Raw genomic sequence first — 27,208 nt, forward strand, 5'->3', positions numbered from 1 at the left:
ATCTGGAGTAAGAAGGAGACAGAGGGGACAGGGGGGAGGAGGGAAATGTGAATGATGGAGGAGAGGATGGACCATGGAGGAAGAGTGGTCAGATATAACATTTTCTTTTTTACTTCTTGCAAGGGGCTGGGATTGGAAGGCCTGTCCAGGACCATAGGGCCAGGTGGATGCTAGTCCTAAGGGGTGGTATGGGGGCTCAGGGCCTCTTGGCCCCAGGGCTGGGGTTCTGTCTGCTGCACCACTCAGCTACCCTACAGCAGAGTCAGAGTGAAAGGAGAGAGAAAATATAGTACATAGTAGTAGAGAAGTACAAAAGGGGGGAGTTGCGATCAGCAATGTCAATGGTGGAAAAATATGGAAGTAACTTTTGGGATGGACTTACCATAAAGAATGTGATCCACCCACAAAAGAGTTGTTGGTGTTGGAACACAGACTGAAGCATATTTTTTATTATTGTTATTTTTTGGGGGGGGTGCGGGGCAAATGGGGCTGGGTGGCCTGCCTGGGGCCGCATAGCTGGGTGATCATTGGTTGTCTGAGGCCAGATTTGGAAATGGGCGCTCCTGGCTCAAGGGCCAGTGCTCTGTCCGCCACCCAGCCACCCCTACTATTATTACTATTTTATTTTATTTTGGGTCTTTTTTTTGCTTTTTTGGTTTTTGCAAGGCAGTGGGGTTGGGGTGGTTTGCATGGGTGGGTGATTGTTGGGTGTATGGGGCCAGATTTGGGTTTGGGTGCTCCTGGATCCAGGTGCTGGTGCTCCAACCACTGCACCATCTGGCCATACCTACAATTATTACTATTTTTTTAAATTTAAATTTAATTTTTTTTCTCTCCCCTTTACTTTATTGCTCAAGCGAGTCTATATTTTTGGGGGGAGGGGGTATTTTGTTTACTCTTAAACAAGAATATTTTATTAATGTATTAAAAGCATTATTTGTACAAAATGAGAATAAATAAATAAATAAATTTTAAAAAATACTTTACATACATTACATACATACCAATCTGGTATCCTCGTTGTAAGGTAAGTTGTATTATGCCCTTTATACAGATGTATAAATCGAGGTTTAGCAGTGTGAACTGAATCAACCAAGGTTACCAGCTAGTTTCCATGAGAGACAGGATTTGAACTTACGTCTATCTAAATGCATTCTGTCCTCTATGCCACAAAAAATAAAAATTTAAAAATATTAATGGCAGATACATGATGTGCCAGATACATGAACAAGATTTTAAAGACTGGTCAGTACAGAGATAATCAGTGTGTTTTATTTGAAAGAATATGAGATTTGGAGTCAGAAGACATGGGTTCAAATTCCAAGTGACTTACTATCCGTCAGAACACAAGCAAATGACTTCACTCTGGACCTCAGTGAAATGAAGGATTTTATATCATTGATCTCTAAAATCCATTCCACATCTCAATCCTATGATCTAATTCATAGATTTAGAAGGAAAAGGGATCTCAGATGTCATTTAGCCCAAATCTCTCATTATATAACACAAGAAAGTCAAGTAACTTTCCCAAAGTCAAAAAATACCAAGGGCAGAAGGAAGGTTTGAAAATAGGCCTTCTGCCTCCCTAGAGTTAGCATTCTTTTGCACCATACAATATTGCTTCTTTTGGGAGAGGAAGAAGAGATCTTAGGAAGAACATTTTTCCTACTTTATGCTTGGGGACTTGGGGCTAGGCAATGGATAGATTTCCCCTTCTCTCACTTCCTTTTCAAGGGTGAATTGGAAGTAAAAACAACTTCAAGATATTGTTCTCTAGGAGATGTCTACTAGGAACTCTTTTTCTCAGAGAACACAATTAATATTTTTGTCTCATTTCATTAAATAATGAAATAAATGAAATGAAAAACAAATTTGTGTTCATCAAATTCTTAGCTATTTATTCTGTTTAGGTCATAAAAAACTATAACTTTTGAGAGAGATAAGTTAACAGGCACAATTCTGCCAACTAGGGGAAAGATGATACTTCGGCCATCTGTTGGTTGGCCTTGGCCCAACTCATGCACTTCTCTGATATGAGTGAGGACAAGTCCCTGAGATCCAGTATATTTCTGCCTATCTGTATTTTTCTTTATCTTCTGAACCCTCAAAAATAGATATGAATCCTTAGTCTTTGGCTCACATCATTCTACTTTGAATTCACATATAATTAAAGTTCAATGTAAGCACATTTTAAGATGAATAAAATTTACCACAACTGGTTCAAACTCCCACCCAGTTTCTCAATACCTATTCCCAAATAAATACAGGCTTAAGAATGCATGATTAATGCACTCTGGCTATGGGTCTTCTTTTTTTTATGTGAGGTAATCAGCATTAAGTGGCATGCCTAGGTCCACACAGGTAGTTAAGTACCTGTGACAAGATTTCAACTCAGTTCCTTCTGACTCTAGGACTGGTGCTTTATCCATTGTGACACTTAGCTACTCTTGGAATGCTAAGGTGTAGTTCCATGTTGTTTGATTCTTGTTAAAGTTCTAGCATCTTCCTTGAGTATTTTTATTTACTAATAAAGTATTATTAATTACCAATAATTATTCATAATAATATTCTATATGACTTTACACAATGTTGTTGAAGAAAAATGTAAATATTGAATGTTGAAGAATGTAAAACATTCTATATGACTTTAAGGTTTACAAAGGACGGTACATTTCTCATTTGTTATCATCATCTCCATTTTACAGATGAGGAAACTGAAGTTGGGAGAAGTTAAGTGATTAGTTTGAATTCACACAGCAAGTGATTGGCTGAGGCAAGATTCAAACTCAGGTCTTATTGAGCCCAAGTCCAAACTATTCTCTGCCTGACCAACCATCCTAACACTGTTCAGAATGAATTCTAACAAGGAAATCATACACACAAAATTCGTTCTTCCACAGCTCCTCTGGGCCTACAGAAGACTTCTGGTCTCTGTCTATGTAGACCTGAGGTGGTTCTGGGGATTCAGGGTTCAAAGTGGAGTCAGGAAGACCTTATTTGAAATCTGACCTTAGACACTTACCAGATGTGTGACCCTGAGCAAGTCACTCAACCCTGTTTCCTTCAATCCACTGGAGAAGGAAATGGCAAAGTACTCCAGTATATTAGCCAAGAAAACCCTATGAACAATATTAGGATGCTATGGTCCTAGGGATAATGAAGATTTTGGGATGAATAGGCAACTGAACAACAACGGTAATACGCATTGATACGGAGGGTCATCCTAACCCCTTTGAAAGGCAGGAAAGCTATGTGTATTGATTCCAAAAGCTTGATGTTGCTTAAACTCTCCAGAAAAATGTTGTTGTTTTCCTTTGTATAATCACAGATTTGAAATTTAGTCTAAATGTATCCATAGTCATCCTAATCTGTTTTGTAATTGGTACTGTATCATACATGCATAGAGATAACTCTGTGGAAGAGGGTCATAGATTCTTATGGACACTCTAAGAAGCAGGTTAAGAAGAAATGTCATTTTCACCTGCTATATACAATTTCCACTTTTATTTGCTCAAAGATGAAGAGCAAAGTATATGGGTATGGTTGGTTGTGTAGATGGAAAAGATTTTGGGAAGAATCTAAACCATTCATCTTCATGTGAGCTATTGTCTCCTGCCTTCCTTGTTCTGTGAGACATTTAATTTCTGTTGTTGATAGGCTATCTTTTCTTCAGTCTTTATTTTCAAAATCTGTAACTTTGTCAGGTTTTTTTTTATTTTTTGCTCAAATATGAGTAATATCCTGGAAAGATTTACATGATGCAAAATGAAGTGAGAAAACCAGGAGAACACTGTATATAGTAACAATAACATTGTGTAAAGACCAGCTTAGCTCTTCTCAGAAATGCATTGAGCCAAAAAAAATGCCAAAGGACTAATAATGGAAACTACTATTTACATACAGAATAACCTGATGTCTGAATGCAGACTTTTCACTTTATCTGTGTGTGCATTTTTCCTTTTGTTCTATTTTTTCTCACATCATGAATAATACAGAATGAGCTTTGTATGATTGCACATATATAACCTATTACATATTGCTTCCCATTTTAAGGAGGGCCTAGGGGAAAGAGGGAGGGAGATAATTTAGAATGCAAAATATTTTTAAATGAATGTTAAAAATTGTCTTTACATATAATTGGAAAAATAAAATACTATTTTAAAAGAATTTTGTGGGTATCTTTGACTAATTCTGTTGTTCTAGAAAGAACTGTTCCACCAACTCCACCACACTCTCTGTATAAGCTCAAATTTCTGTTCAATTCCCTTTTATTTCCTTCAGACTATCTACAGTGGAGAAAAGGCTTCCCATCTGTACATATGGATAATTTCCCAGTTCAAGACCTTCTAACAAATAATTGCAGCTTGCAGACTTTTACATATTTCCCAATTTTTCAAATATTAAAATAAACATTTATCTCTTACACAAATATTTCAAAGTTTGAAAGGGAAAAAACTTCACAGTTCTTTATACAAACCTCTTACTTGATCCTCCCTTTCATGCTGGAATTTCATAAATATCATTCCTGGTTTATCTCCACCAATGATGCCTTGTAAGCCCTGAATGATTTGTAATATAGCTTCCATTCACTGAGAAATATTTGTGATATTAGCTGGATGGGCATTTCTTGCTGGTGATAAAAAGTTGACTGAAACTTCAGGGATATGGGCAGGACAGATAAAAGTTAGAAAATTATTGCTGAAGACTGACACAGTCAACTTTCAGGTAGTATTCTTATTAGGAGAGTTTTGTTTTGCTTGAATTTAATTACATCGAATAAAAATAAATATATTGAGGATGTATGGAGAGATAGTTCTTTTGCTACTTCTTTCAGGTAAGTGAAGAATTTTTATTGTTTTAGTTATATTTTATTTATATTATATATTATATTTCTTAAATTCAAATAATATTTTATATAATATAAATATTTATATATTTATTGTAATATTATTATAACTTTGTTGTTGTATTTGGTTTGGTGTTGGGCAGTCAGATATTATTGAAATTTTAACTACTCCAGGTTGTTTAATTAAATAGAAGCTAAGAAAAACAGAAATGTGTTGATTAGATTGTCATTTTCTTATGTAAATCAAAATAATACTCTGTAATCAATAGGAAGTTCAAAATCAACCTGCAAAATTTTGTCAATAATACCCTGAATAACTAAAAATTCACTTCCTTGAGTATTTGAATCCCTCTCTTATATGAAGCATTCTAGACTCAAAGCATTCTAGACACTACTCTTAAGATATCACTTTGAATAACTTTATTGTGCTTGCTTTCATTCATGTAGAAAGTTTCTTTTTTTAAGAAAGATTTTATTTATTTTGAGTTTTACAATTTTCCCCCTACCCCCATTCTGTTAGTCTTCACATTGTTTTCATGATATACATTGATCTCACTTGAATGTGATGAGAGAGAAATCATATCCTTAAGGAAGAAAAATAAAGTATAAGAGATAGCAAAATTCCATAATAAGATAACATTATTTTCTAATTTGAAGGTAATAGTATTTGGTCTTTGTTCAAACTCCACAATTCTTTCTCTAGATACAGATGATATTCTCCATTGCAGATAGCCCCAAATTGTCCCTGGTTGTTGCACTGAAGGAATGAGCAAATGAATCAAGGTTGATCAGCACCCCTGTATTGCTGTTAGAGTGTACAATGTTTTTCTCTGGTTCTATTCATCTCACTCCACATCAGTTCATGCAAATCCTTCCATGCTTCCCTAAATTTCCATCCCTCCTGGTTTCTAATACAACAACAGTGTTCCATGACATATACATATTCCACAGTTTGCTAAGCCATTCCCCAATTGAAGGACATTCACTTAATTTCCAATTCTTTGCCACCACAAACAGGGCTACTATCAATATTTTTGAACAAGTGATGTTTTTAGTCTTTTTCATAATCACTTCAGGGTATAGACCCAGTAGTGGTATTGCTGGATCAAAGGGTATGCACATTTTTGTTACCCATTGGAATAATTCCAAATTGCTCTCCAGAAAGGTTGGATGAGTTCACAGCTCCACCAGCAATGTATTAGTGTCCCAGATTTCCCACATACCTTCCAACATTGATCATTGTCCTTTCTGGTCATATTGGCAAGTCTGAGAGGTATAACGTGGTACCTCAGAGATGCTTTAATTTGCATTTCTCTAATAAGTAATAATTTAGAGCAATTTTTCATGATTATGGTCCGCTTTGATTTCCTCAGCTGTAAATTGCCTTTTTATATCCTTTGACCATTTGTCAATTGGGGAATGGCTTGTTTTTTTTTGAAAATTTGACTCAGTTCTCTATATATTTTAAAAATGAGTCCTTTGTCAAAAATACTAGTCATAAAAATTATTTCCCAATTTGCTACATTTCTTTTAATCTTGGTTACAGTGGTTTTGCCTGTGCAAAAGCTTTTTAATATAATGTAATCAAAATTATATAGTTTGTTTTTAATGATGTTTTCTATTTCTTCCTTGGTCATAAACTGCTTCCCTTTCTATATATCTGATAGGTAAACTACTCTTTGATATTCTAGTTTGCTTATAATATTGTTCTTTATGTCTAAATCCTGTATCCATTTTGATCTTATCTTGGTATAGGGTATAGGGTGTTGGTTTAATCTAAGTTTCTTCCATTCTAACTTCCAGTTTTCCTGGCAGTCTTTATCAAAGAGAGAGTTTATATCCCAATACCTGGGCTCTTTGGGTTTAATCAAACAGCATATTACTATAATCATTTCCTGCTAATGCACCTAGTCTATTACACTGATCCACCATTCTATTCCTTAGCTAATACAAGACAGTTTTGATGACTGAACTTTTATAACATAATTTTAGATCTGGTAAGGCTAAGGCCACCTTCTTTTGTACTTTTTTTCACATTGAATCCCTGGAAATTCTTGACTTTTTTATTTCTCCATATAAATGTACTTAAAACTTTTTCTAACTTGTTAGAGTAATTTTTTGGAACTTTGGTAGGGCACTAAGCAAGTATTTTAGTTTTGGTAGAATTGTCATTTTTATCATATTAGCTCAACCTATTCATGAACAGTCCATGTTTGCCCAGTTATTAAAACCTGATTTTCTTTGTGTGAAAAGAGTTTTGTAATTGTTTTTGAAAGTTTTTGCATTTGCCTTGGCAGGGCAGGTAGAGTCCTAGGTATTTTATATTGTCTGAAGTTACTTTGAATGGGATTTCTCTTTCTAGCTCTTTCTGCTGCATCTTGCTAGTCAAATACAGAAATATTGAGGATTTATGAGGGTTTATTTTATATCATGCTACTTTACTAAAATTGCTAATTATTTCTAGTAGTTTTTTAGATGATTGGGATTCTCAAGGTATACCATCATGTCATCTGCAGAGTGAGAATTTTGTCTCTTCCTTCCCAATTCAAATTCCTTCAATTTCTTTTTCTTCTCTTATTGATGAAGCTAACATTTCTAATACAGTTTTGAATAGGAGTGGTGATAGTGGGCATCCTTGTTTCACCCCTGATCTTATTGGGAATGCCTCTAGCCACTCCCCATTGAATATAATGCTTGTTGATGGTGTCAGATAGATACTGCTTATTATTCTGAGGAATAGTCCATTTATTCCTACACTCTCTAGTGTTTTTAGTAGGAATGGGTGCTGCATTTTCTTACAAGCTTTTTCAGCATCTATTAATATAATCATATGATTTCTGATAGCTTTGTTGTTGATGTAATTAATTATACTAGCAATTTTCCTAATATTGAACCAACCCTGCATTCCTGGGATAAATCCTACTTGATCATAATGTATTATTCTAGTGATAACTTGTTGTAATCATTTTGCTAAGATTTTATTTAAGATTTTTTCATCTATATTCATCAGGGAGATAGGTCTATAATATTCCTTCTCTGTTTTAACTCTTCCTGGTTTAGGTATCAGCACCATATTGGTTTCATAGAAAGAGTTAGGCAGAGTTCCATCTTCCCCTACTTTTCCAGAGAGTTTATATAGAATTGGAACCAATTGTTCCTTAAATGTTTAGTAGAATTCAATTGTGAATCCATCTGGCCCTGGAGACTTTTTCTTAGGGAGTTCAATAAAGGCTTGTTGAATTTCTTTCTCTGAGATAGCATTGTATAGGTATTTAATCTCCTCTTCATTTAACCTGGGCAACTTATATTTTTGTAAATATTCATCCATTTCATTTAGATTGTCAAATTTATTGGCATAGAGTCAGGTAAAATAATTCCAAATTATTACTTTAATTTCCTCCTCATTGGTGTTGAGTTCACTTTTTTCATTTATGATACTAGCAATTTGGTTTTCTTCTTTTTATTAATCAAATTGACCAGAGGTTTATAAATTTCATTGGTTTATTCATAAAACCAACTCTTTGTTTTATTTATTTGTTCAATAGTTTTCTTGATTTCAATTTTATTAATTTCTCTTCTAATTCTTAGAATTTCTAATTTGGTATTTAATTGGGAGGGTTTTAATTTGTTCTTTCTCTAATTTTTTTTAGTTGCATATTTAGTTCATTGATTTCTTCTTTCTCTAATTTATTCATGTAAGCATTTAAAGATATAATATATCCCCTGAGAGCTGCCTTGAGTGTATTTCATAGATTTTGGTATGTTTTTTCATTATTGTCATTATCTAGGATGAAATAATTAATTCTTTCTATAATTTGTTGCTTGATCCACTCATTCTTTAAAATGAGGTATATTTAGAGTCCAGTTAGTTCTGGGTCTATATCTCTCTGCCTAATATTGCATATGATTTTTATTGCATTATAATCTGAAAAAGATATATTTCTGCATTTCTACAATTTATCATTAAGTTTTTATGCCCTCTACATGGTCAATTTTTGTGTAAATGCCATGTACTGAAGAAAAAAAGTATATTCCTTTCTATCCCCGTACAACTTCCTCCATAAGTCTATCATATCTAGGTTTTTCTCATAATCTATTTACCTCCTTAACATCATTCTTGTTTATTTTATGATTAGATTTATCTAAATCTGAGAGCAGGAGTTTGAGTTCTCCCACTAGTAGCATTTTGCTGTCTGTCTTTCTCTAGCTCTTTCAACTTCTCCTCTAAGAATCTCGATGCTATGGCATTGGGTGCATACATATTTAGTATTGAAATTACTTTATTGTCTATGGTACCTTTTTAGGAGGATATAGTTTCCTTCCTTATCTCTTTTAATGCTATCTATTTTTGCAGCTGCTTTGTCTGAGATAAGGATTGCTACCCCTGCTTTTTTTCACTCAGATGAAGCAAAATATATTTTACTCCAACCTTTTAACTTTACTCTGTATGTATCTCTATATGTATCTCTCAGTTTCAAATGAGTGTCTTGCAAGCAGTATATGTAGGATTCTAGTTTTTAACCCACTCTGCTATTCACTTATGTTTTAAGGGAGAGTTCATCCCATTCATATTCAAAGTTATAATTACTAACTCTGTATTGCCCTCCATGCTATCTTCCTTCTGTTTGTATTTTTCCTCTTTTTTCCCTTTATCCATATTCCCCAGTGTTTTGTTCCTGAATACTGTCACTTTCAGTATGTTTGTCCTCCTATATCAACCCCCTCCCTCTTTCTTTCCCCTTTTCCCCTTCTTCTTTTCTTTCTATTAGTTCCCCTTTTTCCTCCCCCTCTCATCCCCCCTCCCCTTTCCCCTTTTTAATACTTGAAAGGTAAGATAAGTTTATTAACTTAAGTGAATGTGTCTGAGTTAACTTTAAGCTAAGTCTGATGAGATGAAGATTCAGGTGGTTCTCACCTCCCTCCTTCTTTCCTTCTATTATAATTGGTCTTTTGTACCTCTTGATGTAATGAAATTTACCCCATTCAGTCTCTTCCATTCTCCCATCTCCTTACTTTCCCTCTTTGAAGGAGGTCTTTTTTTTAAAATCATTCTATCTGAGTCACAGAAAAGTTATGAGTGTCCATCACTTCTGGCTAAGTATATTCTCTCTAATAGAGTTACAATTCTCAAGAATTATGAGAATCTTTTTCCCATGCTGGGATATAGCCAGTTTCATATTATTGGATAGCAGTTTTTTTTCCTTTTTCCTTTTTTTACCTTTTCATGTGTCTCTTGAGCCTACTATTTGATGTTCAAATTTTCTATTTAGCTCTGGTATTTTCTTTTCTTTTCTTTTCTTTTTTTAGGTTTTTGCAAGGCAAATGTGGTTAAGTGGCTTGCCCAAGGCCACACAGCTAGGTAATTATTAAGTGTCGGAGACTGGATTTGAACCCAGGTACTCCTGACTCCAAGGCCACTACAACACCTAGCCACCCCAAGCTCTGGTATTTTCATCAGGGAATATTGGAAGTCTCCCATTTCATTAAATGTCCATCTTTCCCCTGGAAAGGAAGGCTCAGCTATGCTGGATAGTGGATTCTTGGCTGCATTCCAAGTTCCCTTGTTCTTCAGAATATCTCCTTCCAGGCCATTCAATCCCTTAATGTTGATGCTGTCAGGTCCTGTGTAATCGTCTCTGTGGCTCCTTGGTATTTAAATATTTTTTTCTTTCTGGCTGCTTGCAGGATTTTTTCTCTTATCTGATAGTTCTGAAATTTGACCACAACATTCCTTGGTGTGTTCATTTTAGGATCTCTTTCCAGAGGGGATCAATATAGTCTTTCAATAATTTTTTTGCCCTCTGGTTCCATGATATCAGGGCAATTTTCCATCCCTAAATCCTGTAAGGTTAAGCCCAGGCTTTTTTTTGTCTTCAATGTTTTCAGGTCTATAATTCTCAGGTTGTCCCTTCTTAATCTGTTCTTGAGATTGGTGGTTTTGCAGATGAGGTATTTTCTTCTATTTTTTCGATCTTTTGGTTTTCTTTTTTTTTATTAAAGATATTATTTGAGTTTTACAATTTTCCCCCAATCTTGCTTCCCTCCTCTACTCCCACCCCACAGATAGCACTCCCTCAGTCTTTACTTTGTTTCCATGTTTTACCTTGATCCAATTTGGGTGTGATGAGAGAGAAATCATATCCTTAAAGAGAACAGAATTCTCAGAGGTAACAAGATCAGACAATAAGATATCTGGTTTTTTTTTTTTCAAAATTAAAGGGAATAGTCCTTGTACATTGTTCAAACTCCACAGCTCCTTATCTGGATACAGATGGTACTCTCCTTTGCAGACAGCCCAAAATTGTTCCCAATTGTTGCACTGATGGAATGAGCAAGTCCTTAAAGGTTGAACATCAGTCCCATGTTGCTGTTAGGGTGTACAGTGTTTTTCTGGTTCTGCTCACCTCACTCAGCATCAGTTCATGAAAATCCCTCCAGGTTTCCCTGAAATCCCATCCCTCCTGCTTTCTAATAGAACAGTAGTGTTCCATAACATACATATACCACAGTTTGCTAAGCCATTCCCCAATTGAAGGACATTTACTGGATTTCCAATTCTTTGCCACCACAAACAGGGCTGCTATAAATATTTTTGTACAAGTAATGTTTGTACCCTTTTTCCTCATCTCTTCAGGGTATAGACCCAGTAGTGGTATTGCTGGGTCAAAGGGTATGCACATTTTTGTTGCCCTTTGGGCATAATTCCAAATAGCTATCCAGAAGGGTTGGATGAGTTCACAGATCCACCAGCAATGTAATAGTGTCCCAGATTTCCCACATCCCTTCCAACAATGATCATTTTCCTTCCTGGTCATACTGGCCAATCTGAGAGGTGTGAGGTGGTACCTCAGAGAAGCTTTAATTTGCATTTCTCTAATAATTAATGATTTAGAGCATTTTTTCATATGGCTATGGATTACTTTGTTCTCCTCATCTGTGAATTGCCTTTGCATATCCTTTGACCATTTGTCAATTGGGGAATGGCTTTTTGTTTTAAAAATATGACTCAGTTCTCTATATATTTTAGAAATGAGTCCTTTGTCAGAATCATTAGTTGTAAAGATTGTTTCCCAATTTACTACTTTTCTTTTGATCTTGATTACATTGGTTTTATTTGTGCAAAAGCTTTTTAATTTAATGTAATTGAAATCATCTAATTGGTTTTTAGTGATGTTCTCCAACTCTTCCATAGTCATAAACTGTTCCCCGTTCCATAGATCTGACAGGTAGACTAGTCCTTGATCTTCTAATTTGCTTATAGCATTGTTTTTTATGTCTATGTCCTGTAACCATTTGGATCTTATCTTGGTAAAGGGTGTTAGGTGTTGGTCTAATCTAAGTTTCTTCCATACTAACTTTCAATTATCCCAGCAATTTTTGTCAAAGAGGGAGTTTTTATCCCAATGGCCGGACACTTTGGGTTTATCAAACAGCAGATTACTATAATCCTCTCCTGCTTTTACACCTAGTCTATTCCACTAGTCCACCACTCTATTTCTTAGCCAATACCAAACAGTTTTGATGACTGATGCTTTATAATATAATTTTAGATCGGGTAGTGCTAAGCCACCTTCGTTTGCATTTTTTTTCATTAAGCTCCTGGCAATTCTTGACTTTTTATTTCTCCATATGAATTTACTTACAATTTTTTCTAACTAATTAAAGTAATTTTTTGGAATTTTGATTGGTAGGGCACTAAACAGATAGTTTAGTTTTGGTAGAATTGTCATTTTTATTATATTAGCTCTCCCTATCCATGAGCAGTTGATATTTGCCCAGTTATTTAAATCTGATTTAATTTGTGTGAGAAGTGTTTTATAATTGTTTTAAAAAAGATTCTGAGTCTGTCTTGGCAAATAGACTCCCAAATATTTTACACTGTCTGAGGTTACTTTGAATGGGATTTCTCTTTCTAGCTCTTCCTGCTGTTTCTTGCTAGACATATATAGAAAAGTTGAGGATTTATGAGGGTTTATTTTATAACCTTCAACTTTGCTAAAATTGCTAATTGTTTCCAGTAGTTTTTTAGATGATTTCTTGGGATTCTCTAGGTAGACCATCATGTCATCTGCAAAGAGTGAGAGTTTTGTCTCTTCTTTCCCAATTCTAATTCCTTCAATTTCTTTTTATTCTCTAATTGCTAATGCTAACATTTCTAATACAATATTGAATAGTAGTGGTGATAATGGGCACCCTTGTTTCACCCCTGATCTTATTGGGAATGCCTCTAGCCTCTCCCCATTGAATATAATGCTTGTTGATGGTTTCAGATAGATACTGCTAATTATTTTAAGGAACAGTCTATTTATTCCTACACTCTCTAGTGTTTTTTAATAGGAATCGATGCTGTATTTTGTCAAAAGCTTTTTCAGCATCTATTGATATGATCATATGATTTCTGATAGGTTTGTTGTTGATATAATTGAGTATACTAACAGTTTTCCTAATATTGAATCATCCCTGCATTCCTAGAATAAAACCTACTTGATCATAATGTATTATCCTTGTGATGACTTGTTGTAGTTGTTTTGCTAAGATTTTATTTAGGATTTTTGCATCTATATTCATCAGGGAAATAGGTCTATAATTTTCTTTCTCTGTTTTAACTCTTCCTGGTTTAGGTAACAGTACCATGTTGGTCTCATAGAAAGAGTTAGGCAGAGTTCCATCTTTCCCTATTTTTACAAAGAGTTTATATAGGATTGGAACCAATTGTTGCATAAATGTTTGGTAGAATTCACTTGTGAATCCATCTGGCCCTGGAGATTTTTTTTAGGGAGTTCAATAATGGCTTGTTGAATTTCTTTTTCTGAGATAGGGTTGTTTAGGTATTTAATCTCTTCTTCATTTAACCTGGGCAACTTATATTTTTGTAAATATTCATCCATTTCACTTACATTATCAAATTTATTTGGCATAGAGTAGGGCAAAATAATTTCGAATCATTACTATAATTTTCTCCTCATTGGTGGTGAGTTCACCTTTTTCATTTATAATACTAGCAATTTGGTTTTCTTCTTTCTTTTTTTAATGAAATTGACCAGAGGTTTATCAATTTTATTGGTTTTTTCATAATACCAACTTTTGGTTTTATTTATTAATTCAATAGTTTTTTTGCTTTCTATTTTATTAATTTCTCCTTTAATTTTTAGAATTTCTAATTTGGTATTTGATTGGGGATTTTTGATTTGTTCTTTCTCTAATTTTTTTAGTTGCATGTTTAGTTCATTGATTTCCTCTTTCTCCAATTTATTCATATAAACATTTAGAGCCATAATATATCCCCTGAGAGTTGCTTTGAATGAATCCCATAGGTTTTGGTATGTTGTTTCATCATTATCATTATCTAGGATAAAATGGTTAATTCTTTCTAGAATTTGTTTTTTGGCCCACTCATTTTTTAAAATGAAGTTATTCAGTTTCCAATTTGTTCTGGGTCTATATCTCCTTGGCATTGTGATCTGAGAAAGATGTATTCACTATTTCTGCCTTTCTGCAGTCGATCATTAGGTTTTTATGTCCTAGTACATGGTCAATTTTTGTATAAGTTCCATGTACTGCCGAGAAAAAGGTATATTCCTTTCTATCCCCATTCAGTTTCCTGCATAAGTCTACCATATCTAATTTTTCTAACAATATATTTGCCTCCCTAATTTCTTTCTTGTTTGTTTTATGATTTGATTTATCTAGATCTGATAGAGGGAGGTTGAGGTCTCCCACTAGTAGAGTTTTGCTGTCTATGTCTTCCTGTAGTTCTTTCAGCTTCTCCTCTAAGAATTTGGGTGCTGTCCCACTGGGTGCATATATATTCAATATTGAAATGACTTTATTTTCTATGGTACCTTTTAGGAGGATAAAGTTTCTTTCCTTATCTCTTTTAACGCTATCTAATTTTGCTGCTGGTTTGTCTGAGATAAGGATTGCTACCCCTGCTTTTTTTTATTCCAGCTGAAGCAAAATATATTTTGCTCCAACCTTTTACCTTTATTCTTAAGTATCTCTCTGCTTCAAATGAGTTTCTTTTAAGCAGCATATTGTAGGATTCTGGTTTTTAATCCACTCTGCTATTTGCTTACGTTTTAAGGGAGGGTTCATCCCATTCACATTCAAGGTTATGATTACTAATTCTTTATTGCCCTCTGTGCTATCTTCCCTCTGTTTGTATTTTTCCCCCTTTCCCCCCTTTTATCCATATTCCCCAGTATTTTGTTTTTGAATACCACCCCCTTCAGTGTGTTTGCCCTCCTATATCACACCCTCCCCTTTCTTTCCCCTTTCCCTTTTCCCTTCCCTTCCTTTTGTTATTTCCCCTTATTTACCCCACTCCCCTTCCCTTTCTCCGTCCCCCCTCCCCTTTTCCCCTTTTAATACTTGAAAGGTTAGATGTTTTATAAGTTAACTGAGTATGTGTAGGTTGACTTTTAGCCAAGTCTGATGAGAAGAAGATTCAGGTGTTTCTCCTCTGCTCCCTTCTTCCCATAGGTTTTTTGTACCTCTTAGTGTAATGAGATTTGTCCCATTCAATCCCTTCCCTCCTCCCGTCTCTTTCCTGTCCCCCTTTTTAGGGAGGTAGTGTATTTTTTTAGATCATTCTATCTAGGTCATAGAAAATTCTGAGTGTCTGTCCCTTCTAGTTCAGTATATTCTATTGAATAGAGTCAAAATTCCTGAGAGTTATTAGAGCCTTTCTCCCAAGTGGGGTTAAAGCCAGTTACATCCCATTAGATATCAGTCTCCTGGATAGGTCATGGATGTCCAGCATTTCTGGCTAGGTATATTCTCTCTGTTAGAGTTACATTTCTCAGGATTCTCAGGATTTATGAGAGTCTCTCCCCCCTCCCCCCCATGCTGGGATATAGCCAGTTTCAACTTGCTGGATTGCATTTTTTTCCTTTTACTGCCCCCCCCTTTTTTTACCTTTTCATGTGTCTCTTGAACCTCCTGTTTGATATCCAAATTTTCTGTTTAGCTCTGGTCTTTTCATCAGAAATTTTTGGAATTCTTCCATTTTGTTAAATGTCCATCTTTTTCCCTGGAAGAGAAGGCTCAGCTTTGCAGGAAAGTAGATTCTTGGCTGCATTCCAAGCTCCCGTGCTCTTCGAAATATCTCGTTCCAGGCCCTTCGATCCCTTAAAGTTGATGCAGCCAGGTCCTGCATGATCCTTACTGTGGCTCCTTGATATTTAAATTGTTTCTTTCTGGCTGTTTTCAGGATTTTCTCTTTTATCTGATAGTTCTGGAGTTTGGCCACAACATTCCTTGGTGTTTTCATTTTAGGATCTTTTTCTGGTGGGGATCGATGTACTCTTTCAATAACTACTTTGCCCTCCAATTCCATGATGTCAGGGCAGTTTTCCATCACTAGATCCTGTAATATTAAGTCCAGGCTTTTTTTCTCTTCAATGTTTTCAGGAAGTCCTATAATTTTCAGGTTGCCCCTCCTCGATCTATTCTCAAGGTCAGTGGTTTTGTTGATGAGGTATTTTACATTTGCTTCTATTTTTTCTATTTTTTGATTTTGTTTAACTGACTCTTGCTGTCTCATGGAGTCATTAGTTTCTGTAGACTCCATTATTTTTTGTGGGGAGGAGTTTTCTTCATTAACCTTTTGCAACTCCTTTTCCAATTGGTCAATTCTACTTTTGAAAGAGTTTTCCATTTGACCAATTGAGGTTTTGAGAGAATTAATTTCTTGTTTTAATTAATTTTAATTAATTAATTTTAATTAATTAATTAATTGCTCGTTTGAGGATCTGAGAGAATTATTCTCATTTTGTAATTGTCCAATTGATGATTTGAGAGATTTATTCTCCTTTTGTGTTTGTCCAATTGTACTTTCTAAGGTATTAATTGTCTCTCCCAAATTTTTAAGCTCCTTCCTTATTTCTTCAAGGAAGTCTTTCTGTGCTGGAGACCAGATTGTATTCTCCTCAGAGGTTCCGTGTCTCTCTGAGTTGGGGTCTTTCCCTTCCAGGAATTTTTCTATGGATCCACCTTTCCTGCTGACCCTTCTTCATTATGCTAAGACCTTGAGTTGGGGTGGGTGGGGCTGGTTCACCTGGGCTTGAGATTGCTGAAGGCTTTACTGAGTGCAGTTTCTCTGGCTGGCCAGTAGGACATGCTGGTTGCCCTCTCTGGGGTGTCTGTGACCTTGGTTGGGAGGCCTTCTCCCTTTGCCCGAAGGCAGGGGTTGGAACTATTGAATTCTTTTGCCTTCAATCAATGGTGGGCTTTACCCTGGCCTGAGGTGATTCCTCAGCTGGGCTGGTTCTTCTGTTCACACACCTGGGCCTGAGGCAGAAGTAATTTGCCTTTGTTTGAGGAGAGGCCTCTGTGCAATGGAGGTGTGCCTTCAGAGTTTCTTAGACCTGAGAAGCCTAGGGATGGTGTCTGCCGTTCTCCTGCACCAGAACTCTTCCCCCAGCCTGGTCACCAAGCTCCAGGGAGACAGCACCAACACCAGTGTCTCTGCTTCCCCACGGACCCAAGCCCCTTTTGTCCAGCCCCAACGCTGATCCAGCAGGTCCAGCTCTCGGGCCCTCAGACTCCAGGTTCCAATTCAGATGTTAATCTGGCTAATCCCAGGCTGCGTCTCCCTTGGAGCCCAGACTCACCTGGTACTCAGTCAAGGCTGCTGCAGGAGACAAATCCTGTGGTAGATCTTCCTCTCCTGGCTTTTCTTTCTGGGTTTCCTGGTTTGGCTTTCTTTTAAGAGGTTTGTTTCATGTGATAGATGGGAAAGAGATCAGGAGACTTTAGAACTGTGCCTGTCTTCTCTCCACCATCTTGGCTGTAAGTCTTTGATCTTTAGATTTTCCTTAACAGAATCTTGTTGTCTCATGAAATTAGTAGTTTCCACTAATTGCATTCTTTTTTTAGAGAAGAATTTTCTTCATTTACCTTTCACAACTCCTTTTCCAGTTGGCCAATTCTATTTTTGAAGGAGTTTTCCATTTGCCCAAGTGTAGTTTTGAGAGAATTATTTTCTTTTTATATTTACCCAATTGAAGATCTGAGAGAGTTATTCTCATTTTGTATTTGTCTAATTGTATTTTCCAAGCATTTGTTTTCTGGTTGCAAGGTGTTAATTTTCTCTTGAGTTTCTTTTCCCAATTTTTCCAATTGATTTTTAAACTCCTCCCTGATTTCTTCAGGGAAGTCTTTCTGGGGTAGAGACCAATTCATATTCTCTTCAGAAGTGCTAGATCTCTCTGGGTTAGAATTTATTCTAAGTATTTCTCCATGGATCCCCCTTTTTACTGGCCTTTCTTCATACTTCTAAGATTTTGAGTTGGGGGAGGGAGAGATTGAAGATCCTAGAGGCTTTGTTCACTTGGCTTAGTAATGCCAAGGTCTGGCCAGTAGGGAATGCTGGTTGCTTTCTCTGGAGTGTTTGGTACCCTCACCTGCAGGGTCTGTGTTGACCTTGAATAATGTGTTGAGCCCTTGGGGGAAGGGGTTAATGTCCTTCCATTGAGTGAACTCTGTGGCCTTTGCCTTAGCCTGAGGGGGCAGGGTTGTTTATTCTTTGTTCTGGACAAAGGGCTCCATTGAAAGTATGGAACTCAGGTCCCACCCCACCCCACTAGCTGGTTGTTCTCCAGGTGTGCTCTGAAACTCCATGCTGGTACTTACCCTCCTCTAGCTCCCCCCACAAAGATTCCACAGCTAAAGTTGGATCTCCCACCCACCACTCAACAAAGGCTCTACCACTGAGGTTGGTCCTCTGGCTTCCCCCCATCTGCTGTCCCCGTAGATGTTCTCCTAGCTTCTTTTTCTGGGTTTTTTAGATGGAATTTCTGTTAAAAGGTTTCTTTCATGGTTTTTTTGTTTTTTGTTTTTTTTCTTAGGATTTTGCAAGGCAAATGGGTTAAGTGGCTTGCCCAAGGCCACACAGCTAGGTAATTATTAAATGTTTAAGATCATATTTGAACTCAGGTACTCCTGACTCCAGGGCCAGTGCTCTATCCACTGCACCACCTAGCTGCCCCTTTCATGTTGTTTTTGAGGGGAAAGAGGAGCACTTAACACAGTGCCTGTCTTCACTCTGCCATCTTGGTCAGAAGAGAAAGAAAGTTTCTTGAGGGTGAAGACTATTTAGTTTTTGTATTTAAATTTTTTTTATCATTTTATTCAGAATTCAACAATAACCAAACAAGTGTTTCCATTTACAAAAGTAAAACAGAAAAAGAGACTTATACATGAAACTGTAAGTGTCTATAACATAAAGCATGTTATTCCTTTTAAGTATTCATATAATAAATTTAACATGAAACTTTCAAAGCTGGAATGTGTTTCTTATGGCTTTCCTTCTGTTTTCATCTGTGCTTATTTAAAAGAGCTTCAATGAACCATCTTTTCTGTTTTTTAACCATTCTATTATTAGTCCTCCTCTGTCCCATAACAACTCTGCCCCCCAAAAAGAAAAAGGTAATTATTGCAACAAATAAGCATAGATAAGTAAAATCTGTTCTCAGATTAAGTATATCTGAGAAAGGTATGTCTTATTTTGTATCTGAAGGTAAAAATCATTCTTTTATCACTGATTTTTCCAACATTTTGATTGACTGTTACATTTATCAGAGTCTCAAATCTTTAAAACTTGCTTGTCTTTCTTCACATGTATAGTCTATATCAAATTGCTTGCCTTCTCAAGAAGAAGGGAGGGAATAGAGGGAAGAGAATTTAGAACTCAAACATTTTTTTAAATGAATGTTAAAAAATTTTACATGTAATTAAGAAATGCTTAATGAAATAAAAGTATATTAGAGGAAAGTTGTTTATCTTTACAAAGTTGTTATTGATAAATTATTCTTTTGGTTCCGTTCACTTCATTCTATTTCAGCTTACATGAACCTTCTGGTTAGCATTTTTTTATAAAATAATTACATTCCTGTGCATTCATATGTCTTAGGGCAGCTAAATGCAGTGAATAGAGCACTGGGCCTAGAGTCAAGAAGACCTGAGTTCAAATATGATCTCAAACTAACTGTGTGACCCTGGGCAAGTCACCTAATCCTGTTTACCTCAGTTACTCATCTATATTGAGTTGGAGAGGAAAGTGTCAAACCATTCCAATATCTTTACCAACATGACCCCAAAAGAGGTCACAAAAAGGTGAACACAACTGTAAAACAAAACAACAGCAGCATTCTTATGCCATTGCATTCTTATAACAAACTTTGTTGAACTGGTCCCCAAATGATTGCTATAACAAATCTTTGCTATAACAAAAATAAATATATTTGTGCAAATTAGTCCATTTTTTACTTTCATCTCTTTGACAAAGAGATTGGCAGTCATATCCCTGGGTCAGAATAGATGTGATTTAGCAACATAGGGGGTATAATTACAAATTCCTTTTAAGAATGACTTGAAAATTCAGTTTCACCAAACATTGTTTCTTTTTCACTAGTGGGGTGTTTTTTCAGGGTATTTTTTCAGGGTCTTCCAAAAATGTCATTTTCTATTTTGGTCATTTTTGCCAGTCTGATAAATGTGAGGTAGAATCCCAATATTACTTTAATTTGCATTTCTTGTAGTATTAGAAGTTTGGGGAAGTTTTCAAATGAATATTGATAGCTTGCAATACTTCCTTTGAGAACTTCTTATTCATACCTGTTTGAAAATGGTTCTTTCTTTTTCTAAAGTATTTGAATCAGTTCTTTGTGGATATCAGATAACTATTTTTTTTTTTTTTTTTTTTTTAGTTTTTGCAAGGCAATGGGGTTAAGTGGCTTGCCCAAGGCCTCACAGCTAGGTAATTATTAAGTGTCTGAGGCTGGATTTGAACTCAGGTACTCCTGACTCCAGGTCCGGTGCTCTATCCACTGTGCCACCTAGCCACCCCTCAGATAACTATTTAGGAAACATTTTGAAAAGATTTTCTTTCCCAGTTAACTGTTTCCCTTCCAATTTTACTTTGACCTCATTGGTTTTTGTTTGTACAAAAACTTTTTCAATTTTATATAATTAAAATTGCTTGTTTTGGCTTATCTTTTATATCCTTTGTTTAGTTATAAACTCTTCCCCTATCCATAATTGGAAAAGATATTTACTTCTTTGTTTTCTAATTTGTTTCTGTTGTACCTTTTTAGACTAAGTCACAAATATATTTGGAACTTAATTTGCTTTTTGTTGTTGCTATTTTGCTGTTGTTGTTGTTGGAGTTTTTTGTTTTGACTTGCTTTTAGTATGAGATCTTAGCCTAATTTTACTTTTTAACCAGACTTCTTTCCAGTTTCCCAGTAGTTTTGTTTTGTTTTTTCCAAAATGTGAATCCTGATTCCAAAATTTGGGAGCTTTAGTTTTACCAAACACTAAGCTATCAGGTTGATTTCTTTTATATGTTGTAAATCCAAAATATTCTACTACTTACATTTAGCATTTTTTTAAATGAAGTTCCAATAGTTTCATGAACTTGAAATCTGGTACTGCTGATTCCATTTCTTTTCCACTTTTTAAAAATTATTTTCCCTGGGATCCTTGAACTTTTCTTCAATGAATTTTGGGGGTTTTTTTAGTATTGTAAAGTAATCCTTTAGTAATCTGATTTGATATAACATGAAATAAATTAATTTAGGCAGCAAATTTTTATTTTATTGGCATCACATATCTCTTTATTAATTTAATTCTATTTTTGTTTATGCAAATAATGTTTTGTAGTCATATCATTCTTCAGTGTGTTTCAATAGATAGATTCCCAAATATTTTATATATTTTATGCTTATTTTGCCTAGAATTCCTCTTTTTATCTCTTTTTTGCTGGTTTTATTAATGTATAAAAATGTTAATGATTTATCTAAGTTTCTTTTATATCCTACAATTTTGCCAAAGTTATTGTTTGCATTACTTTTGTATTTAACTCTGGATGTTCTCTGTTATTATTCTAGTCTGATCCTTCATGAGCCCATTTGGAGTTTTCTTAGCAGAGATAATAAAGTGGTTTGTCATTTTACAAATGAGAAAACTGAGACAAATAGGGTTAAATGACTTGAGTAGGGTCACATAGCCAGTAAATTGTGAGCCCTGATTAAACTCAGGAAGATCAGTCTTCCTGACTGCAGGTATGGCACTATATTTACTGTGTCACTTAGCTACCATTTGATCCTTAGAGGTTTTTATATACATTGTCATGTCATTTGTAAAAAAGTGATAATTTTTTCCTCTTTGCCAATGCAAACTGGCACTTTCTTTTGTCTTATATTATTGCTATAGCCAGCACTTCTAGCACAGCATCAAATAATAGGATTAATAATGAACATCCTTGCTTTACTTCTAAATTTATTTGCAATGTTTTCTCTCTCCATTATATATATATGATGTTAACTTTGGGTTTTAAATAGATATTATTTACCATACTAAGGGAAGAACTGTTTATTTCTAACTCTCTCTCTCTCTCAAGTTTTGTTGAATATTTTCTAGCATCTATAACTATAATCATCTAGCTTTATTTATTTTTGTTTCTAATATGTTTAATGTATTGATAATTTTTAATGCTGAAACATACATTCTAAATATAAATCCAACATGGTATAATACGTATTATATGTGGTTATAGCCTTTTTTCTAATATTTTTATTTAAAAACTTAGTAATTAGTAATATTGGTCTGTTTTATTTATATTTTTCTTATTTTCCTGTTTTTTGTTATCAAGATAAGATTTATAACCTAAAGACATTTGTTAGGATTCCTTCTTTTCCCATTATGCACATAGTTTACTTAATAGAGAAATAATTGCTCTTGAATATTTGAAAATATTCTCTTGAAAATTCATCTGGTCCTAAGATTTTTACCGCTTGAGAGTTAATTTAGGACTTGGTCAATATCATTTTTTTTCTGAAATTAAACTTTTAAAAAATATTATATTTCTTTTTCTATAAATTGTTTTATTTTATATTTTTTTAACCAATTTCCTATATCAAAGTTATGAGATTTGTTCACACCTATATGAGGAAAATAGTTTCTTATGTTTTCCTTCATCTTTTCTTCATCTGATGGGAATTATCTTATTTTTTTAATAATGACAGTTTTGATTTTCTTTAAAATTAAAAAACACACCAGCTAATTACTGAACTATTCATTGTATTTTTGAAAGTTCAGACTTTAATTATCATTTTGTTAGAATTTTTGCTTTCAGTTTTTAATGTTTTATATAATTTCTAATTTGATGTTTGATAAAGAATTTTCATTTGTTGCTTTTCTATATTTTCTTAGGTGAAGAATTAATTGATTATTTCTTTATCTCTTTGGTTAATGAAAGAGTTTGGATATAAAATTTTCCCTAAGCACTTTTAACTGCAAACTTTACTAAGCTTAACTAAGCTTTAATGGAGTCTTAAATGTTTTGGTAATTTTTTTGCATTTTCTATGTTGTCATTATTTTATGAAATAATTGCTTTTATTATTTGGCCTTTTATATACTAATCATTTAGTATTAAGTTATATAGTTTCCAATTAAATTTTAGTTATTTCTTAAAGATATTTTATTACTTTTTAAAATTTCATTGTGATAAATAAAGTATATGTTTAGTGTCTTTTTTTTGCATTTGGTTGTGAAACTTTTATGCCCTAATAAATGATAGTTTTTGTAAAGTAATATACCCAACTGAGACTGTTTCTTTTTATTCCCATCCAGTAATCATTAAAGATTAATCATATTTGGCTTTTCTAAAATCTATTAAAATTTTTAGGGTTGGCTAGGTGGCACAGTGGATAGAGCACTGGCCCTGGAGTCAGGAGTACCTCAGTTCAAATCTGGCCTCAGAAATTTAATAATTGCCTAGCTGTGTGACTTTGGGCAAGTCACTTAACCCCAATGTCTTGCAAAAAACAAAAAAATAAATCTTTTACTTCCTTTTTAATCTTTTAACTATGGTGTTTTAAAAGTTCCAGAGACATAACTTCTGGGTAATATTATCATTTTACTTTATTTTATATTATTTAGTTTTTGCAAGGCAATGGAGTTAAGTGACTTGCCCAAGGTCACACAGCTAGGTAATTACTAAGTGTCTGAGGCCAAATTTGAGCTCATGTCCTCCTGACTCCAGCACTGGTGCTCAATCCACTGTGCCACCTAGCTACTCCATATTATCATTTTATTAAAAATGTCAACATTTTAATAAGAGGATGATCATTTGACTTTCTCTCTCTGGACTAAAGGCAAACATGATGTGATCTTAGGCTTATATGCCTTCTGGAAGAGGGATGCTTCTGAAGGTGGCAATGAACTATGATTGATTAACAATGAGAGAATGAATATAACAATGAAAGACTGAATCTATTCAAATAAGCTTGGATTATGTCATTTATTTCTAAAGTATTCCCAACCTTGGGTAATATATTCAAATAATTTATCCCCATGCAAACTTGGGTAGAGCACAATGGCTTCCCCAACAGGCTGAAATCTGAACATGATTGTTAAAAATAAAGTTAGTTCACACTCATTATCAGTAATGTTTTTCAAGAGCTTGAACTTTTGAAATCAGGATTTTAGAAAAAGGAAGGAACTCTGGATCTCCCCAAATCATTGGTTATAAATAATCATAATTAGATTTGCCTAGGTCCAAAGGTAACATATCTCAATATGATACTTATGATAATTTTATTGTCTATTTTTCTAATTAAATTAACTTTTCTTTCAAGTATTTAGATGTTATGCTATTTGGTGCATGTGTATTAAAAATTTATATGGCTTCATTATTTATTATACCTTTTATAAATATATACTATATATATATATTTTTATAAACACTCATGAGAAATGAGAAAGTGTGTGTGTGTGTGTGTGTGTGTGTGTGTGTGAGAGAGAGAGAGAGAGAGAAAGAATTGCTTACATATCTTTGGGAATTATCTGAACAGAGATGAGAAATGAACTCATGGGAGCAGATGAGGCCACTGAATGAGATAGTATAGGGGAAGAAGGACCCTTGGGATATCTACAATGAATGGATGTAATATGAATGAAGACAAGCAAAGTAGACTGAGAAGGAATGATCATACAATAAAGAAAGCCATGAGAGTCATAAAAACCTAGTAAGGCATCCCTCTCTCCCAACTTGAGAGAGGTGTGCCATTTTTTAAAGATACCTTAATAAAAAAAAGAGTTACTTTAATCACTCTGGACTAACTAACTATTCACAAGCCAATGATAACAATTTGGGGGCTCATTCACGATTTTAATGTAAATCTCTTTTCCTGGTATTTTCCTGGAAGAACACAAGAAAATAATGCATACAAATGGCTTGATTTCAAGCCCACTTTCTTGGTGTTCTCTGCAGAGAAATATCTCAGAGATTCCTGGGAAGACTGATCCAGGTTTGGAGCTGAGAGTGATTACAATGTCTGGGGGTAAGAATCACAGTAAGTAATGAGCTCCAGAGTTGGTGTAGTGGTAGCCAGAACCGCCCTGACTGGCTGAGAAGTCCTCCAGGTGGGAGATCTATCCCAAAGGAGAGGCCAGAGTATAATACCGTGTCCTGAAGGGAAGGAGGGAGATTTGGGTTCCCTCTCCAGGAATTTCCCCAAAATCTTAAAGAGGGAAGGTTGTCTTCAGACTTGGAGGGCAAGGGAGCCTCATAGTAACTGGAAACCAGAAGCCGGAAGGAAAGAAGCTGATCAGATCCAGTGTTGCTGTATGAAAGTCAAGAAAGTGGGCTTCTCTTTTGGTAACTGCAGACAGATGATGTGGGGGCCTCTGACTGATGCCTGAACCAATAGCAATTGTGTGGTCCCACTGTAAGATACCAAGATGGTCAGCAAAAAGGAAGTGTTCCTGGGTCAGTGTGTTGTTCTTGGAGATAAGGAAGCCAATGGGTTGAAGTTGTCAGGTCTTCTACTTCCATCCCATGATTCCCTGGACTCAGGAAGATGATTTGAAGGATAAGTTCTTACAACTGGGCCCTCAAGACCACACTCTCATCCTGGAAATCTTGCAAGTCTCTCTTGCAAGAATGATGTCAAGTTGTTGAGCTGATTCCACAATCTTCAGGAGAAGATGCTTGGTTTGGTTTAGTTCCATGGTTCCAAATCACCCTATGCTTTCTGCCTAGTGACGGGTGCTGTGAAATCCAAGCCCACCTTTTCCAAAACAAGTGCAGGTCCCTGGCAATATTCTCCAGAGGAAGGGAAATGGGAGAAAGAAAATCTCCAAGAGTCTCTCTGGACAAGTCCCTAAGAGTCTCTCTCAGAGTGTGCTGTAAAGCTATGGGGCTCTATATAAGCAGCCCACCTGCTTATATAGACTTTGCAAGGGGGCAGGGCTAACCCCTAGGTAAGTCATTGGTCCTCTAGGAGGAGGTGTAAACTCAGACTGGAAAGTTACTTGAAGCTCTCTCAGGTAATCAATAGGCAGTTAACCTGCACGACTTTGACTCAATAACTCCACCAAGTCTCCATCCCAAAGGCAGAACAAAGAGAAAGGAAAAAGATCTCTTTGCACAAAAGATATTACATCTACCTCTTTGTGCTAGCAAAAAAAGGGAGGGGATAGATAATGGTTGAAGGAGTTGTGGTATTGTGGTGAAGGAATCCTATTGTCCTAAAGGAAACCACAAAGAAGATGCTTTCAAGAAAAAAAAAAACAGAGAACACAGTAGCCAAAATAAACCACAAGACTGTACAATGATCAACTATCAATCACTTAGCTCTTCTCAGCAATACAGTGATCCAAGACAATTCCAAAAGATTAATGATGCAAGGTGCCTATCTACTTCCAGAGAAATAACTCATGGAATCTAAAGATAGAGGAAAGCCTACTTTTAAAAATGAACTTATATTTCTTTGGTGTTTCTGTGGATGTTTTCTTTCAAAAGAAGAAGGGTGGTAAAACAGAACTGATAGAAAGTGAATGTAGATCAAAGCATCAATTTATACTCTTTTTGGTACTCAGTTTTGTTGAGCACTGAGACTTGATTTTTCACTAAATTAATTTATATTTCCATTATATCAAAAGATAGTTTTCAACATACCTTTTTCTAAATTGGTCTCCCTTTGACTCTTCCCTCCCTCTGCCCTCAGAGAGCAATTAATCTCATGTAGGTTATAGAAAAGCATATTTGTGCCTAAAAACACTAGTTAATTAATTTATATATTTGTTTAGGTTATTTGATTTTATTTTATCTCTTGAGTTTTTGTGGGTTTGATTTAAGTGTCTGCTTTCTTTCACAACATGAAGAGTGTCAGGTAAATGAAATCTCAAATCCTTAAGGTTGAAAAGTGCTCTGTCTACTTTCAGGGTCATTCAGTGATCATAAGAGAGTGCTTTTAGAAAAACCTGGAAAGACTTGTAGGACCTGATTCAAAGTGAATCAGGCAGAATCAGGAGAACATTAGACACAGTAAAAGACAAAATTAAACAGGGAT

General features: G+C 35.2%; 1 protein-coding gene and 1 long non-coding RNA gene across 6 annotated transcripts in view; one reads left to right on the forward strand and one right to left on the reverse strand.

The window, feature by feature from the left end:
• The window catches only part of LOC141517829 (uncharacterized), a 51,489-nt gene extending 46,660 nt beyond the window's left edge, over positions 1-4,829 (reverse strand). Inside the window, exon 1 of the long non-coding RNA XR_012477003.1 lies at positions 4,478-4,829. This is a non-coding gene — a long non-coding RNA (uncharacterized LOC141517829). The remainder of the gene's footprint in view (positions 1-4,477) is intronic.
• The window catches only part of LOC141517828 (uncharacterized), a 98,605-nt gene continuing 76,001 nt past the window's right edge, over positions 4,605-27,208 (forward strand). The window contains exon 1 of one of the 5 annotated variants that reach the window (XM_074229226.1): positions 4,605-4,834. In XM_074229226.1, the coding sequence (XP_074085327.1) occupies positions 4,798-4,834 (37 nt within the window). In that variant the 5' untranslated portion in view covers positions 4,605-4,797. The remainder of the gene's footprint in view (positions 4,835-27,208) is intronic. The other 4 variants (XM_074229229.1, XM_074229228.1, XM_074229227.1 and 1 more) reach the window with 4 other exon arrangements.

This window comes from Macrotis lagotis, chromosome 3, assembly GCF_037893015.1.
Source record: "Macrotis lagotis isolate mMagLag1 chromosome 3, bilby.v1.9.chrom.fasta, whole genome shotgun sequence".
NCBI classification, from domain to species: Eukaryota; Metazoa; Chordata; class Mammalia; order Peramelemorphia; family Peramelidae; genus Macrotis; species Macrotis lagotis.